Below are 18,767 nucleotides of genomic sequence, written 5' to 3'. Positions count from 1 at the left end.
TTTACAGACCAGGTCCCTTTATTTCTTGAGAGATCTGGTCAAATTTAATCTGTTATTACTGAGCACTGAGTACTGTCATTTTAAAAACAATGTTATTAACTGTTCTTCAATTTTGTTTTAACCGATAACCAATTGGAGAGGAGGCAGCGGAACTGGAGAAAAGTTTTTAGTCCTTGTTCAGAAACCTCATCGCATCTGTGGAAAAGACACCGGGGCAGAAGACTCAAGATCCATGTGCAGCTTTATTAACAGTAAAAACAGTAAAACAAAGTAACAAAATAAAAGGGTAAACAAAAGGCAGGCAAGAGTTCGGTACACACGGAGACAGTCCAGAAAGGCAAACCAAGCTAATCCGATAGGCTGAGGGGTAATCCGTAAAACAGGCAATAGTTCCAAATACTCACAAGCAGGCTGGGAAATCTGAATAAACAGGAAGGAGTCAAAACACAGGGTAAACAGATAATGGGAATAAATGCTCAGAAATGTTGACACACTCAAAAAATATTTTAGCCTATTTTTAAGATTTATCCATTTCAATGGATTAAATTTCCATCTAATTGAATTGAATAGTCTTGAAGAAAATGTAATTAATAAAACTTGCATTTTGTAAGATTTATAAATTTTATTTAGTTAAAGATTAGGCAATTCAATTAGATGGAAATTTGTCATTTAATTGAAATGGATACATCTTAAAAATAGGCAGGCAAACAAGACTTGGCATTGAATGTGAGAGAACCAGGAACTTAAATTGACAGAGTTAATATGAAGCAGGTGGGAGAGAAATCAAACAGAGAGGAGGATTATGGGAAATGCAGTTTGCAAGGAGTTTGTACTCAGGAGATGCTACCTCTGGCAGCATTCAGGAGAGATCGCAGGCACTGCAGGTGTAACAGCATCTGTGGTAACTTGCTTATTAAAACTAACTCCAGGGTAATATAATACAAAGTATAATTGGCTATATGAAGTATAAAATTATGCTAAATAATTACAAAATGGCAAGATTTACGCTGCTAAATAAGGTGGAAACGCGTCTTCACAGTCGGTGAAAAGGGTCCATTGGGGCATCGTCCTTCCCTGAAATTGAGACGCGAGCATCACCTTATTGCAAAAAACGCACAGCGATGGTCAAGTTTCCCGCATCCTGTACGAACCGACCCTGCACTCATTACACTCTTTCTATATCTCATTATCAGCTCTGTTGCACTGTGGAATACAACTGCCTGGTTGCTAGGCATCCCATACAGGCCTGAGAAGGAGTGAATTGTTATAAATACTGTATTTGCATAATCTAATCAACTGACAGGCCAATGGAAAAGAGCCAGATAAAGTGCCGTAGAAACACAGAGAATGGAATTACAGATATGAAAAGACACACACTGTACATAGGTAGAACAAGTATAATATGATGTGTGTGTGTGTGTGTGGTTGGGATCCAGTACTCAATTCACAGCACAGACTGATGTGTTTTAACTCATATGACATAAGATGCAAGACTGACTCAACACGTCTGACATCACTAAATCTATAATAACCAGCAAGATCCCCTGAGCAATGACTCTACACTAACACACATATTCATGTGGATCCCATTGTAGCACATTCATATATGCAGTGAGTTTCTATGATGTGACTAAATTATCTGTATAAAAAATGCTGTAGTAGGAATACTTGAATTTGCTTTTCTGCAATAGGTGTCCAAGACATCATTGGTAGAGTGTTAAGCCGATTAATGTTCATTTGTAGCCCTCCCATTCTCATGCTTGATGTGTCAATAAATAGATAATGACATTAACATTCAGTCAACTTCTTTAATCATTGAAGAAAATGTATAACTCATGATCAAATGTGGAGACAGATGCAAACATTTTGTTGACTTTCATTTATGCCAATTAAAAAATAATACTATTACAGTTAAAAATACTGTATTACAGTAATGAGTATCTAATGAGTAGTGCTTATAAGTTACTCAAAAGTAATCCATTACAAATGACTACTTTACAAATTACTAACTACTTCTTTAAAATGTATAACTTGATTGGAAAAGTAATTATATTACTAATTAAGTTAAGTTACTCTCTAAAACATTTTCACAGAAAAGATTTGCTTTTCCACTCAACAAATTAAAAAATAATGTCTATATTTCCTCCGTGTTCATTGTCGCAAGCAAGTCATACACTCAACACCACACGTTTTTTCCCTTACAATGACTCATTAGGAGGCACATGACCTTCAGCGGTCACAGAAATGCAAACGGGTGTGTCCTACATTGGAATGTAATTCCAATTTATTTAAGTATTCTACATAAATAAAACAATTTTAGAGATAAACCCATGTAATGTGCTTAAAGGGATAGTTCACCCCAAAATTAAAGTTCTCACATTTACTCACTCTCATACCATACCAGATGTGTATGACTTTCTTTCTTCTGCAGAACACAAAGATTTTTAGAAGTAGTGTTCAACCGATATATCGGCGAGACTGATAAATCGCCCGAAATTCAGAATTTTTTAATTATATTTCCCGGTTGGCCAATTTGTTTCTTGAGGGCGCCAAAAATCACCTGCTTGCATGTGAAGGGACTGAGACAAGTAAACAACCAGTCATGATTGGTTTTGTTGTTACGTGTTGTTAGTTTCATTTAAACGGTCCGCATATCAGAGCCACGGCAGACGCGTTAATGTAAGAGCTCGCCTGCTTCATTATCCCGCTCACTCTTCTAGTTCCCTGTAACTTTTAACTGTCTTGTCTATAAAAAGCATTACTGTATATCAGGGGTGTCAAACTTGGTTCCTGGATGAGTTTAGCTCCAACCATAATTAAACACACCTGAAGCAGCTAATCAAGGTCTTCAGTAGTGCTTGAAGATTACAAGGAGGAGCATCCTTGTGGAGCATCCTGTGGAGCGCTCATTTATTTATCTCTAAAGCACCCATTCTATCAGCCTCTCATCAGCAGTTCCCTGTCACTTTTAACTTTCTTGTCTAATGATAAAAGACAAATATCAATAAAACTTCTATTATATACCATTTGCAAAATATGCCGATATCTCGAAAAAAGTTAGTGAATTATGATTATTTTTTACAAAGTTATAGTTTAGTGTGAAATTGAGTAAATATAGTGCTAAATATTATTTTTTTAGCAATTTTATGTTATTTACTATATTAAATTGTGTGACATATCGGCATTGTATCGGCCTGTCAGCCACCCTGCTCTCTGGATATCGTCATCGACCATTAAAAAACCTATATTGGTCGACCACTATTTAGAAGAATATTTCAGCTCTGTTGGTCCTTACAATGCAAGTGAATGGTGACCAACATTTTGAAAGTCCAAAAAGCACATAAAGGCAGCATAAAGGTAATCTAGAAGACTCCAGTGTTTTAATTCATGTCTTCAGAAGTGATATGATAGGTGTGGGTGAGAAACAGAACAATATTTAAGTCCTTAATGTTTTAGGGTGAACTATTCCTAAGCATTGCTACTCTGCTGCGCTCATCGTAGGAAGTGTCACAATGAGCAAACATGGGTTAACAGCTCCCCATTGAATCCAGTGGTGAATTCTCTCAAAACTACCTCAGTTCAGACAGAGGAATCATTCAGAGGAATCGTGATTAAAGGAATCGTTCACCTGGAAATTCTGTCATACAGTAATTTACACTTATCTTACTGCAACATAATAACACAGAAAGATGGCATGTTGTTTCCGTGAGTCCCAGTTCACTAGGATTGGTCACATTATGCCGACTCACAGACAAGCAGTATCTCCTATCAAACATTTTTTGCAGCGGCTCCAGCAAGCTTACCTTGCCCTGTGGCATGACCAAAAGCTTGTTGCGTCAACAGTGCAGGAGACTTATGTTCAGATCCACCAAGTAGTAATTGCATTCACATAATCATTGAGGAGCACAACCCGTGATTGCATTTTGCTCTCTAACATAACATTTTTATTCCACTGATGGTTAGGTTTAGGTTTGGGTTTTGGGTTGGGGTGTTCAGTTTATAAAATATTTATTCCTCTTCACTGTATTACAGCCTGTACAGCTAAAAACTACTCGCTTCTCAGCTCGCTTTTGGTGTCCCTCTGTGGACATTTCATGCTGAAAATGGAGCTCACACATGCCCGCATGTCAACACTTACCACTTTGGCCACTGGGGGCAGTGATTCGACATTTTGGTAAATGGACTAATTATAGCTAAAGAAAAGTCAACCTACTGTTTCAGATTTCACTGTGAGATCAGTCATTCCAAACCAGTAAAACTTACATTTTTCTTTTCCTTTCTTTTTTCTTTTTTCATTTCAAGGTGAATGGTGACTGAGGCTAACATCCTGCCTAACATCTCCTTTTGTTTTACACATTTCTTGGTTAACTATCTTCCCTTTTAGTCTGATGGTTTAATGCAAACACAGTGGTGCAGTGTTGTAATGATGGCAGGGTGTGTATGCAGGGCATCACCAGAAAGCTCAGAATTAGTTCTCATCAGCTCTGGGAATTGATAGTGTACATCTTTTGTCCAAAAATAGCAGGGAACTGTGCTCTGATTGGCCAAATATAGGGAGAAAATGGCCTAGCTTCACTACGGTTACTCCAGTGAAGATGAGTAACGAAGGGCCTGACATTATGAAGTCACAATGAGAGAAGAGAGTGGAGGCAGAGCTAATGTTAGCTCCGATATCACTGTGGGTAGTACAGATGTATATATGAACAGTAAGCTGCATATGCACTGGCTCAGTCGTCATTTCAAGTCAGCCAGGTCTTCAAAGCTTCTCTCATTGCCAAACACAAAAAATATTTTTAAATGCACAACCATCAGATGTTATTATGCGTGATGCTGTTGTTTATGAGTGTCTGTATTACTCACCAGGTGCAGCAGTATATGGTGTCCTCTGGGGTTTATGGCGAGAGCTTCGTCATACATGGTCTTGGCCTCTGTGTCGTTGCCCTTGAGCTCGGCCAGACGGCCCTTCAGCAGCAGCACTGAGTGTGAGGTGGAGTGAAGAGTTCCTGCCTCTTGCACACAGAAGTGAGCCTCCTTCATCCTCCCATCAGCCATGAACAACTCCCCTGATCACATATGACATCACAAAGCAGAGGAAGTGAACACTCACTATGACATTGTCAGTAATGTTTCTGATGTGTAAAGCATCAAAGACAGTGATCTTTTACTGTGGTATCAAAAATAATGATTCTGATGTCCTAATTGGTTTTGGTGACATCATAAAGACACAACACATATGGCAAGTCGAACTGACTTATCCATTTTTACAAATTAAAGAGCTAATTCCAGAAATCAATAATGGAATTACTACTAGTGAAAATGCTAATGTTTGATATCAATAATTAGGTTTGCACAAGTAAAACGTGTCATTCTTAATATAACTTTTTTTTTATTATTTCAACCAGTAAAAACTAATGTATTGACATATTTAACTGCATTATCACTAGTAGAATTTCAAAATAATTACATACTCATGCAAATGCCCATTCCTGATATGAACAATTGAAGCACAACTAGTAAAAATGCAAATTCTTAATATCAACAATGGAATTACTAATAGTTAAAATGCTAATGTTTGATATCAATAATTAGATTTGCACTAGTAAAAAGTTTCACAGGCGACATAGGCGGTTGCTTAGCATGCATAATTACAGGGGGGCACCGCACGAGATAATTTTTGATTTTTTGTCAGAAGTGTGACATCTCATGACGACTGTGCACCTCTCTGACCCTGTGTTGAGCGAAATACGCCACTAACATCCTTTCAGTATTATGATTACATAGGATGACCATACATCCTTTTTCCCCAGTCATGCCATCTTTTTTGGAGCTGAGAAAATAGTCCAGTCGGAATTTCAAAATTGCCTAAAAATGTCCGGGATTTAGCTTTGTATTCATATTCATGTGCTCTCTACAGTTAGGACTGTTATATATACATTCTATGTATTTGATACTGCGCATCATTTTCTACAGCCAGGACTGCTAGCAAAAATGCCTTATAAGACATAGTATCTTTAATTAATCCATTTCCATATCCTAATCTTTCACAAACACATATTAAAGATTGTGGTCTTTCACTGCGACATGAGCCATAACGATTCTGACAATGTCATGATAATTTTTTGTGACATCACATAGACACTTCAAAGACAGCGATCTTTCATTGACTACCAATAAACGGTTGAGATGTCTATGTCATGAGAATCTCTTGTTGACAAGCATAGAGTGATGTTGATTCATCTCATCTGATTAACCGGCGTGACAGCCATCTGGAACATCAACACTATCAAACACGTATTTGCTGCCACATCAGTCATACTCTCTCACAGTAAAATATAAACATGCTGCAGCGTTTCAGCCCAGCTATGCACCAACCTTGAAAATCTTGCATATGTTGATTGCAATTTTAATTTAGCGTAGATGATTTAAAATGTGCCTTTGGCAATTTGACTGCAATTGCAAAAATATACAGGCCTCCCCCACCCACTCCTCAAAATCGCATACTCAACAATCACATTCACACACATATATTCATCATCATGTCTAAATAAGGTCATGTATGGAGCGCTGCGTAAGTCCTCACTCACATCTGCTGCTCTACTCTGGCATTCAGAACTCCCAACAGCACAAAACTATATTCCCATTAACTGCTGCCTGCTATGTGTTTGTATTTGTTTGTTTACACATAACCACTGGTAGATCAATTCACACAGATATTACACCAAGAAACAAAAAGGTACTTTTCTCCTCTTTGGAAATGGAGGAACTTTAATTTATTTTCTCCCCAACTGGGCATGCCCAATTCCCACTACTTAGTATGTCCTCGTGGTGGCGCGGTTACTCACCTCAATCCAGGTGGTGGAGGACAAGTCTTAGTTGCCGCCACTTCTGAGATGTCAATCCGTGCATCTTATCATGCGGCTCGCTGTGCATGACACCGCGGATACTCACAGCATGTGGAGGCCACACACCCCATTGAGAGCGAGAACCACTAATCGCGACCACGAGGAGGTTACCCCATGTGACTCTACCCTCCCTAGCAACCATGCTAATTTGGTTGCTTAGAAGACCTGGCTGGAGTCATTCAGCACACACTGGATTCGAACTCGCGACTCCAGGGGTCGTAGTCAGTGTCAATACTCACTGAGCTACTCAGGCCCTGGAAATGGAGGAACTTTAAATGTTCCAGACTGATCTCATGAACATTATGTGACCGACATTTTCCAAAACAAAATTACTTGCTTCATTACACATTTCGCTACAGTTTCCCAGTGGAATGTCCAGCAGGGGGGGCCAAAAACGAGTGAAATGGTGTCGTAATCAGATGAGTCAGCTTGCGTGTTCTGCTGGGCTTGAGTCCAACACTCTATAAGGTGAGCCATGCAAGCTAATCACATTGGGATAAGTGTGTAAATGAAGGTCAGTCTGTAATACAAGCGTTCAAATAACGCATTATAGTAAAAGTGTTTAGGTATCACAACATAGTGGTGTGCGAGTAACAGAGTGAAAAATAAGTGTTAATAAAATCATAATGAGCCATTGTACTCATGATGTGTGAAAGTGAATAAAATGCAAAGTTGTTGAAGTGCTGTTAGGATTAATTTCACCAGGAAACTGCGGCATTGTTGGAATGTTTGGCATTCAAAATGTAACCAACATGTTGATGTCATTGTAACATTTGCATACTGAAATGTGATTGGTCTTACTTCTTGTATTTATAGCATATAAACATGTAAATGTTATTTTCTTTCTTGCAACTATTTCATTAAATAGCCACCTTTACTATTCAAATATAGCACTGTGTTACAGTACATTACAGAAGTGTTATAACAAAGGCAAAGTGGCTCTAATGCAGCATTTCAGTTACAGCAAACTATTTTGCTGCCTTCAGAGCAATGCAAATCTAGTGTTATCTTCGCATTTTAAAGTTGCATTTAATCACATTTTCACATAGAGTATTCTATAAATTTAACACATAGCAAAGATTTACACATTACAAAACTAATTTGATGTAAAAAAAGGAAATGTTTGTTACATGAAGAATGGTGGAGTGCTTTAAGAGGCAATAAACTGGGCCCTTACTGTTATCAGTATTACATCACGGCCATTCTCTAAAGTTAACGGAAATCTCTGCTTACATTCTCGCATTCTCTCATTTGTACAGAACCAGGATGTGTCTCATTTTAGACAGGAAATGAACCCATGCAAAAGGAATGCTGGGAATGGAAACAAGAGGGCACAAACACCCAATGTAGGATCCCTGGGAAATGCATTTCATGCAGAGCAGCATATAAATAACGCAAAAACAACATTACAAATAAAGTCAGTCCTTCGCAGTGCTTCAAGGACTTCCCAAATGCATTACATTAAATCAAAATCGACCAATAGGAAAAACAAATATTTGTAACATTTCATCAAAATGTAATAACTTCCTCCACCTCAGAAACTATGTTTCTTTTCATCTGACGTCACCTAGGCTATGGGGGTGGGGGGTAAAAATTAAACAATAGCCAAATAGATATTAAGGCATTGTTTTGGGCTACGGCTCTATTTACAGTAATGCAGTCTTTCTAAAGCCGGATTAACCAGAAAATATGACAAAGGAGCTCTTAAGGGTGAACTTGACCTCTAGACTCCACATCCTGGTCAGCAAAAACAGCACTGTTTGTCTTGCTGTTTATTCTGTTTCATTCTGATGTAAAATGGGCAACAAATCCCATTTTATGTTGACATAAAGGGGCACTGTTGATTGCATTTCATTATGATACGGTTTGAAAATGTCTCTTATAATGACAGGAATTAAAAAAAAACAGCACTTTTCTATTTTATTGCAACTTACTCATTAAGATGTAATTAATTTCTGTGCTGTGACTGGCTCGGGTAGGTAATCTCACTCATATCATACCTGCTTGCAGCCAGATGCGTTCTAGGGTGGTCCATATGTAGGGAGGGCCCTGTCTGTGGGTGGAGCTAAGGGCCGATACCTCAGACATGGCCTGCTCCAGACGGGACACAGCTAAAGATGGAGCGCTCTGAGACCCTGACACAAAATGACACACATCTCAGTACCTTGAACACACACATTCACACACAGACACACACACTCATTCACACACTGATCCACACCGGTCTCTGTCTCCTGGAAGTCTGGGAGTGTGAGATGGAGGCCACTGCCTTTCCTGCTCAAAGGGCCTGGATCAGGAGGTAAACTGCTACTGTCATCCTCCTCACTGGAACAGACACCAAACGCAGTTAATAACAGCACTTAAGAAACACTTCAGACTCTCATAAAAACACTCACGTACACAGAGCAATAGGGTTGGGAATTGAAAACTGGTCTTATTCAGAACGGCTTCTGGGTTCCAGATTGGGAACCAAATTATTTTCATGGTGTTTCATGGTTTTATTAATGGTCCTTGAAGTCCTCTTTGTTCTACCGAGGTGTACAGAACATCGTACTAAGTTTTGACCCGTGAACAAATGACTGTTGAATTGGTCAAAAGACTCACAAATCAATCTTAAACGGCTCACTCACACACTGAATCAGTTGGGCCGGTTACTGAATTAATTTGACTCAGTCACTGAAGTAATAATAATTTCCTTTATTTTTCCAGGAAGGTCCCATTGAGATTAAAAGAAATCTCTTCCTCCAGGAAGTCCTGGCCAAGATGGCCACACTACAAAATTACACACAAACACACAACATATATAAAACATTCCAGAACGTCAGAGCACAACATTCATCATAAATCAAGTAAAACAACAACATGATTCAATCATTGTATACTGTAGTAAATTTTTAAATACATTCAAAGGAGGAATTGTTTCTAGAGGGACAGTAGCTTGAAATTCATTCCACAGCCATGGGGCATAGTAGGAGAAAGATGATTTTCCATGCTCTGAATGTACCCTAGGTACTACTAATTTAATCCCATTAGATGATCTAGTGCTATAGTTCTTTCTACATAAACATAAAAGACTAGTAATGTAATTTGGAAACATACCCATCAATGTCTTTACAATAAATACTAACATATGGGATTTCCTTCTTTGATATAAAGAGGACCAACCCGAATAGTTGTACAACAAACAATGATGCGTACGTGAACAAGAATTTGTTATAAAACGCAGTGCAGCATGATAAACGCCATCCAGCCTTTTCAAAAGATATGTAGAAGCATGCATGTAAACAACATCACCATAGTCTAAAATAGGTAAAATAGTACTCTGTATTATTCTCTTTCTAGCTGTAAAGGAAAAACATTTTTTTTCCCGAAAAAGAAAACCCAATCTTGGTTTAAGCCTTTTCACCAAGTAATTAATGTGAACATCAAAGCTAACTTCTCATCGAGCCATATTCCTAAGTATTTATAAGTTGGTACTCTTTCTATTTGTAAACCCTCAATAGTCAGAATAGGCATAACAGTAGACATAGAACGGCTACGTGTAAAACGTTTGGTTACGTATGTAACCTCCGTTCCCCGAGGGAGGGAACGACACGTTGTGTCGGAGAAGCGACACTAGGGGTCTCTCTTGAGCGCCGATATTCACCTCTGATCTTATTGAAAAGGGCCAATGGGAGTTGGCAGTCAGTATTTGCATAGTATTGGACATACGGGTATTTAAGCGGGGCAAATACGGGAGTTCATTCAGGATTTTTCTGAGGAGCCGGAAATGGTCCGGCCACAACAGTGGCTCGGTTCAGCGACATGGCGGAGGAAAGACACAACGTGTCGTTCCCTCCCTCGGGGAACGGAGGTTACAAACGTAACCAAACGTTCCCCTTCTGTCGCTCTCTCCACGTTGTGTCGGAGAAGCGACACTAGGGGACCCATTCCAATCTTGCCATGCGCTGAACCTTGTACGTGGACCGCCGATACAGAGGCGGGCAGGGATTTCATCCAGTGCCACGCATCGTCTGTACCTGGCTGCACGTACCCTTCTCCCCAATGCCCCATAAGAACATCAGAGTCTTTCTAGTTACCCTGGGAGGGGAACAAGGCGATGTTTGCCAACATGGGAACGGGCCAGCCTGGCTGGGCCTCTTTTCTCTCTATGTTTCTCGCATAGAGCAATCACGGCCGGGGCCCTTACATGCATATAGGGAAGGGGGTCTTACCCAGACCCTGCGGAGACCACACTTGCCCTTTTTCTTGGGGAGGAAAAGTGGTAGACACGTCACACGGCCGTCTTAGGGCTCGTGTGGAAAGTAAGGTGCGGTGGTAGATCCAGTCTCGAAAGGGGGAGTTGCTACAGCACGGCAACCGGGGCAGCTGTAACTGCCTAAGGGAGACACGGGGGTCCGCTCGTAAGGGGACAGAACCGTGGAATTACACACAGGGGGAGTCCGAACAGGAGGCCTTCTTATTTTACCTGTGGAGCCCCTATACCAGTACGGGGTGGCCACCAGGGTACCCGCAGTGGCTTGGGTCGGCGAGTTCCTCCGCTGAACCGCGGACCCGGAGGGCTGGGGAGGAATAGACCAGGGTCCCGACTCGGAGTGGGGCGCCCTGGGAAGAAGGCGCACTACTTTACCTTGACGTCAGGAAAAGGGCGCTGGGCGCAAGCGATCCACCCGGCCGGTCGGTCTACGTGTTACCGAGTTCTACGGGCTCGGACCTGAGAAAACACGAGACGCAACCGACTCAACGCGGAGGTTGTAAAACCTCGCGTAGGTGTTGGGTGTTGCCCAACCCGCGGCTCTACAGATGTCTGCTAAGGAGGTGCCCTTGGCCAGTGCCCACGAGGACGCAACACCCCTTGTTGAGTGAGCTCGGACCCGCAAGGGTAGGGGCACGGCCTGGGTGTGATAAGCCAGTGTGATGGCGTCGACAACCCAGTGGGCGAGCCTCTGTTTGGAGATGGCATTCCCTTTCTGCCGTCCCCCAAAGCAGACAAAGAGCTGCTCAGAGCGTCTGGTGCTCTGTGTGCGGTCCAGGTAAATGCGCAGGGCGCGCACTGGACACAGCAACGAAAGGGCTGGGTCTGCCTCCTCCCGGGGCAGCGCTTGCAGGTTCACTACCTGATCTCGGAATGGTGTGGTAGGAACCTTGGGCACATAGCCCGGTCACGGTCTTAGGATCACAGACGTATCTGCCGGACCGAACTCCAGGCAAGTGTCGCTGACAGAGAATGCTTGCAGGTCCCCGACCCTCTTAATAGAGGCGAGCGCGATCAGCAGGGCCGTCTTAAGAGAGAGGGCCCTGAGTCCAACTGATTCGAGCAGCTCGAAGGGAGGTCTCTGGAGTCCTGCCAAGACTACCGAGAGATCCCAGGAGGGAACTAGGCCTGGCCGGGAGGGATTCAACCTCCGGGCGCCTCTCAGGAACCTGAGGATCAGGTCGTGCTTACCCAAAGACTTGCCGTCTACAGGATCGTGGTGGGCGGCAATAGCGGCAACATACACCTTGAGGGTGGACGGGAACAGCCTCCTGTCCAGCCTCTCCTGTAGGAACAGAAACACTGACCTAATCGCGCATCTCTGCGGGTCTTCGGCTCGGGAAGAACACCAATCTGCGAACAAGCGGCACTTTAGGGCGTAAAGGTGCCTGGTAGAGGGGGCTGCACACGGCACCCCACCCGGACCGGGAGGCGTCGGTTGTGACCAGGACTCGTCGGGACACCTGCTGCAGGGGCACTCCTGCCCGTAAAAAGCAGAGGTCTGTCCAGGGTCGGAGTGTTTTGAGGCAGGCGGGGGTGATCCTTACCTGATGCGTGCCGCGGTGCCATGCTTGTCTCGGGACTCGAGTCTGGAGCCAGTGCTGGAGTGGTCTCATATGCATCAACCCCAGCGGCGCGACCGCCGCGGAGGACGCCATATGCCCCAGGAGCCTCTGGAAAAGTTTTAGAGGGCCCACTGTGCCTGGCTTGAAGGAAGGAAGCGAGGCAGTCCAGCACCGACTGAGCACGCTCGCTCGTGAGTCACACTGTGTGGAGTCTAATTCCAACCCGAGAAAAGAGATGCTCTGAACCGGAGTGAGCTTGCTCTTTTCCCAGTTGACCTGAAGCCCCAAGCGGCTGAGGTGCTGGAGCACCTGGTCTCTGTGTGTGCATAGTAACTCTCGAGAGTGTGCTAGGATGAGCCAGTCGTCGAGGTAGTTGAGAATGTGGATGCCGGCTACTCGTAGCGGGGCAAGGGCCGCCTCTGCGACTTTCGTGAAGACGCGAGGGGACAGAGACAGGCCGAAGGGGAGGACTTTGTACTGAAACGCCTGGCCGTCGAACGCGAACTGTAGGAAGGGTCGGTGTCGTGGCAGAATTGAGACGTGGAAGTACGCGTGCTTCAGGTCCACCGCTGCGAACCAATCTAGATGCTGAGCGCCAGCCAGAATATTTCTCTGCGTAAGCATTTTGAGCAGGAGTTTTAACAAGGCCCGATTGAAAACTTCGCAAGTCCAGGATTGGTCGTAAGCCGCCGCCTTTCTTGGGTACAATGAAGTAAGTGCTGTAGAAACCCTTCCTCATTTCGGTTGGAGGGACGGGCTCTACCGCGCCCTTGGCTAAGAGGGTCGCGATTTCCGTGCGCAGGGAACTGGCGTGCTCGCCGTGTACTGCGGAGAGCGGACGCCCTGAAGGGGCGGGAGCCGGGCAAACTGAATTGCGTAACCGAGTCGAATGGTCCGGTGCAGCCAGTGTGATGCATTGGGAAGCGAAAGCCACGCTTCCCAGCTCTGCGCTAGGGGCACCAAAGGGACGCAGTATTTTGGACGTACCGGCGGGGCCTCGCAGCGGGCGGAACAGGTAATGCAGCGTCGGGCGGCCGTTCGCGGCCTGAGGCTGAGGTGCTGAGAATAGACTCAAAGCACTTACCTTGCTCCAGCGCCCGGCAGGGGCGGGTTCTTGACTGAGGAGGAGGTCTGATGTTGGCGTCCTCTGGACTCGTCTGAACCGGCTGGCCGGGGGACAGTCGTGGGCAGGCGTAAGGCGGGATCGCCGCGTCCGGTGTACCAGGACTGTTGTGATCTGAAAGCACATTGCCGTGAAAACGGCATTTGCAGGCCAGGTGACCCAGAGGCAAAGGAAATAGCTCTTTTATTGAGAATGTGGGTACCACAGCCCCCATCAGGGGGTGTGGCAAATGAAAGAACAAAGGATTCTCCTCCCGGCCCTCCACCGGGGGACGGAGCGGTCTTACCACCTCCGGAGCTAACGTCTTCGGCTCTGGGTCGGCTGTCTCAGGAGCGGCTTGGGAGCCTTCCGGGTCCTGGAGGGGGTTACGTGAGACAGGGGGCATGCGCCGCTTGCGGAGTGCTCGACGCTGGGGCTGAGAGCTGGGCCCGGGTTGAGGCGGAGCAAGAGCTGGTTTCCTCGCAGGGGACGCCCTCGGCGGGCAGGCGGGGCAGGGCCCGTGGCGGCAGGTCTCGCGGCGGGGCATGATGTGCTGAAATGGCCTCCGTCTGCTTCTTCACCGCGGAGAACTGTTGGGCGAAGTCCTCGGCGGTGTCACCGAAAAGGCCAATCTGGGAGACAGGTGCGTCCAGGAAGCGTTTTTGTCAGCCTCACGCATCTCGACCAGATTGAGCCAAAGATGGCGTTCCTGGACCACTAGGGTGGCCATCGTCTGTCCGAGTGCCTGCGCTGTGGCCTTCGTCAGCTCTCAGGGCGAGGTCGGTCGCTGGCGCAGTTCCTGCAGCACATCAGGATCAGGTCCACCCCGTGCATGTTTCTGAGAGCTTTGGCCTGGTGGACTTGCAGGAGGGCCATCGCATGCAGGGCGGAGGCAGCGCGTCCAGCCGTAGTGTAGGCCTTGGCGTTAGCGAGGATGTTGTCCTACAGGGCTTGGATGGGAGTACGGGCGACCCGCCAGGAGGTAGGGCTACCGGGGCATAGATGGTGCGCAACTGCCCTATCAACCTGGGGAATCGCGTCGTACCCGTGGCGCGCTCGCCGTCGAGGGTGGAGAGAGTGGAGCGGGTGGCACCTAGGCGAGCGGAGGCGGGGCTCTCCACGTAGGCGTCAGCTCATCATGCACCTCCGGGAAGAAAGGGACCGGGGGGATCGCGAGGCCGCGACGGCGGCTGCCCCCAGGAACCAATCATCCAACCGAGAAGGCTGTGGGGAGGATGGAGGGTTCCAGTCCAACCCCACGCTCAAGGTGGCCCGGGCAAGCATGTCGGACATCTGAGCGTCGGCCTCAGCCTGGGTCTGCTGGCCCGAAGGCAGCAGTCCAGGGGAGTCCTCGGCATCAGACACCGCACTCTCCGATGCAGCGGCGAGCTCATCTGCTTCGGACTCGGGAGGATAGACAGCTGGGCCGTGAGGCGAGCCGCTATCGCCGCTGGCGTGGGCGGAGATCAGCGGCGTGTCGGGAGCGGGAGGTTCGCGGGGGCTACCGGCGAAACTGCACCGCTGCCGCCCCAAATCGCCCCCAGCGCCAACCGCACCGTCCTTAATCCCGTGAGAAGAAGGAGCAATGCGAGGTGCAGCTGGGGTGGCTTGCTTTCTGTTGAAAGCGAGCTGCGATCACTAGCGTGGTCATGGTCATGTTCTCGCAGTGAGAACATGAACCATCCATAAGCGCCGCCTCGGTGTGATCGCGGCCCAAACACACGAGACAGCGCCTGTGGCCGTCTGAAGCAGAGAGCACTCTACGCATCCAGGAGCGACACAGGAGCGGAAAGGCATCTTGAAAAAGACGGCGTCCTTAAAAGGGCGTTCAACGCCGCTGTGTTTGCTCTTTTAGAGAAAATTACTCTTTTAGTAAAAACTCTTTTAATACACAGTGTGTGTGTGTGCGTGTCTCGCTGTCGAAGCGCTCAGGGGCAACAATGCACGCCGTGCACTGAGAAGGAGAAAGCCGCTGTTGTGCGCCGTCAAGATCCAACAGCATGCAGATCGTCAGCGGAAAACAGGAACGTTTAAGTGGCGTGTAACTCGCAGCAAACTGCAGACAGACCATCGGCTCCGAAGAAATTTTCTGAATGAACTCCCGTATTTGCCCAGCTTAAATACCCGTATGTCCGGGGGCGGGGTATGCAAATACTGACTGCCAACTCCCATTGGCCCTTTTCAATAAGATCAGAGGTGAATATCGGCGCTCAAGAGAGACCCCTAGTGTCGCTTCTCCGACACAACGTGGAGAGAGCGACAGAAGGGGAAAGAATATACTTCGTTTTATTTACATTTATAACTAATTTTAGTTTCAACAAAGTAAGCTGAAAAGTATAAAAAGAATCCTTAAGAATTTCAATAGCCTGAGACACAGAGGATGCAGTGGAATAAATAATTGTATCGTCAGCATAAAAACGTAGCTTTGCCGATTGTATTCCCTGCCCCAATTCATTAATAAAAATAGAAAAAAGAAGGGGTGCCAACAAAGAACCTTGCGGGACACCCTTCGTGACTATTACCATAGATGAGGTATAATTATCTACAGCAACACATTGAGTTCTATCCGATAAATAATTTTTAAACCAACTCACAGCCGAATTATCGAGGCCTACACTTTTAAGCCTCTGTAACAGTAAGACATGATCCACTAAGTCAAATGCTTTTGTCAAATCAACAAATAAGGCTGCACAATGTTGTCTATTATCGAGAGCAGTGATTAAATCATTAGTGACTAATGTAGTAGCTGTTATCGTACTACGGCCTGCTCTAAATCCTGACTGAAATGCGTTCAAAATATTATGACTAAGTAGATATTCTTTCATTTGATCATTTATAATAGATTCAAAAACTTTTGCTAAAACCGAAGTGCATTACAAAATAAACTGACAACTGCTACAGTATGATGTCTGAAGGAGTGAGACTTAAAACAGTGTCATTACAGTGCTTGTTTATAGTTATATTACAACATACAGTTAAATCTAAACATTTGGAACCATTTTATTATTTATTTTTTTTATTGCAAAAGTATAAAAAGTATTGTTTCCGTTTAGTGTTTTTGTTTATTATAGAGTCTTTTTGTAGGAAGTAAATAAAGTAAAAAATAAAATAACATTTATGGAATGGAATCATTAAGTGCAATAGGAATCGGAACTAGGGTACGGATTCACCTAAAGGGATGGTTCACTCAAAAATGGAAATTGTCTCATCATTTACTCATCCTTATGCCATCCCAGATGTGTGTGACTTTCTTTCTTCTGCAGAACACAAATGATAGATTTTAAGAAGAATATATAATCTCTGCAGGTCCATATAATTCAAGTGAATGGTGATCAGAACTTTGAAGCCCTCTTTGGCGAACATGATTTCAAGCTCGATTACACTTCCAATAGGGCCATCTAGCGTTCTGCGAATGAAATCGAGCTTGAAATCATGTTCACCAAAGAGACTGCTAATGTCAAGATTTATAGTGAAACTTTTTTTATATTTTGTCTGTTTTCACCCAAAACTGATTTGATTGCTTCAGAAGATATTGATTAAAGCACTTCGGATTTGTTCTATGCTGCCTTTTGGACCTTGGACCTGTAATGTATGGACCTACAGAGATGAAATATTCTTCTAAAAACTTCCTTTGTGTTCTGCAGAAGAAAGAAAGTCATACATATCTAGGATGGCATGAAGGTGAGTAAATGATGAGTGAATTTAAATTTTTGGGCGAACTATCCCTTTAAGAATAAACTATTTTCATTCTTATTTTCTAACATACTGTAAGAAAAAGTTAAGAATATTTAAATTCTTATTTTCTACTTATCATTTATCCTACAAACTTTCTTCAAAAGTTTGCAGAGATTTTTTCTTGAGTTTATTTTCGTGAATCCGGACCCAAGAATTGTTAAATTCCTTACATTCCCATCCCAACAGAGCACATTACCTGAGTTGGTTGAAGTCATTGCGACTCTGCCACAAGCGCAGCATTTCTTCACAGGTCTGCAAAGCTACGGCTGGGCCGAACAAAACCTCCTCCAGCTTCACTTTGGTAAAGAGCAGACTAAACAAACACACGAAGACAAAGACAGTAACAATGAATTAACGACTGTGCAACACACCAAAAAAAATTATAAAAAGAGAATGGGAATGTTTTTGAACCCATATGCAATTTATATATATATGTATGATGTTCTTCCCCGGCAGTGTCTCTCTGTGTTTACTGAGTGGGTAGATGTCTGTGTGTGCAGGAGGGTTGAAAGTGTGTGTGTGTGTGTGTGTGTGTGTGTGCACTCTTCAGAATGTGTGTGGGTAAAGAGGGGCTACAGAGCACATGAAGCAGAGATACTGCTGCAAGACACTTGAACTGATAGAAGCTCCTCAGAAGGATGATGCTGTGCATGCTGTAGTTCTGGAACAGCAGAATATGTAATGAATAACACAGGTAAGTGTGAATCACTCTGTCAGGTGTCAAGCGAAAGTGATCCCTGACTTTAACTTTCAAAAGCTCATTTAAAGTTAACATCAAACCCAGTTTGCAACCTATTTCACCTCCATTTTCTGCCAAACTTCTGAGAAGAACAAGAAAAACATGCAGAGCAGGGCATCATTATCCATTGCAAATTGAATTGATTTTGAAAAGTGTCCGTAACAAAAAAGAGGCTAGGACCTTAACACACTCTTGTGTGTTACTTTGACACATAATCCTGAACCTTACTTTTCTACGCAACATTAGAGCACAATACTGACACCACATGGTAATGTACCAACTGAATGTGAGTGGAATCAGGGATTGTCAACAAATATCCCAACGTGCATGCAGCATGTAAAAATAGCGAGTCTTCAAGTAGATGCTTGCTCTAGGAAAAGTTGTATCCGTCAAATCTGTAATGGCATTACGGAAACATCATTTTAAATCTTAAGAGATGGCAAGTTTATGTTAGGATCTAAACAGATAG

The 18,767-nt window shown here is 44.4% G+C and overlaps 1 protein-coding gene across 1 annotated transcript in view; it reads right to left on the bottom strand.

The window, feature by feature from the left end:
* LOC127617729 (tetratricopeptide repeat protein 7A-like) overlaps positions 1-18,767 on the bottom strand; it is a 51,937-nt gene that overhangs the window by 4,687 nt on the left and 28,483 nt on the right. The window contains exons 16-19 of the mRNA XM_052089808.1: positions 17,756-17,872; positions 9,124-9,227; positions 8,903-9,037; positions 4,861-5,063 (exon numbers count right to left, since the gene is read on the bottom strand). Coding sequence (XP_051945768.1) covers positions 4,861-5,063; positions 8,903-9,037; positions 9,124-9,227; positions 17,756-17,872 — 559 coding nt within the window. The remainder of the gene's footprint in view (positions 1-4,860; positions 5,064-8,902; positions 9,038-9,123; positions 9,228-17,755; positions 17,873-18,767) is intronic.

Source organism: Xyrauchen texanus, chromosome 24, assembly GCF_025860055.1.
Source record: "Xyrauchen texanus isolate HMW12.3.18 chromosome 24, RBS_HiC_50CHRs, whole genome shotgun sequence".
NCBI classification, from domain to species: domain Eukaryota; kingdom Metazoa; phylum Chordata; class Actinopteri; order Cypriniformes; family Catostomidae; genus Xyrauchen; species Xyrauchen texanus.
Note: the sequence above shows the minus strand (reverse complement) of the source record. Positions and strands in the feature narration are given on the sequence as shown.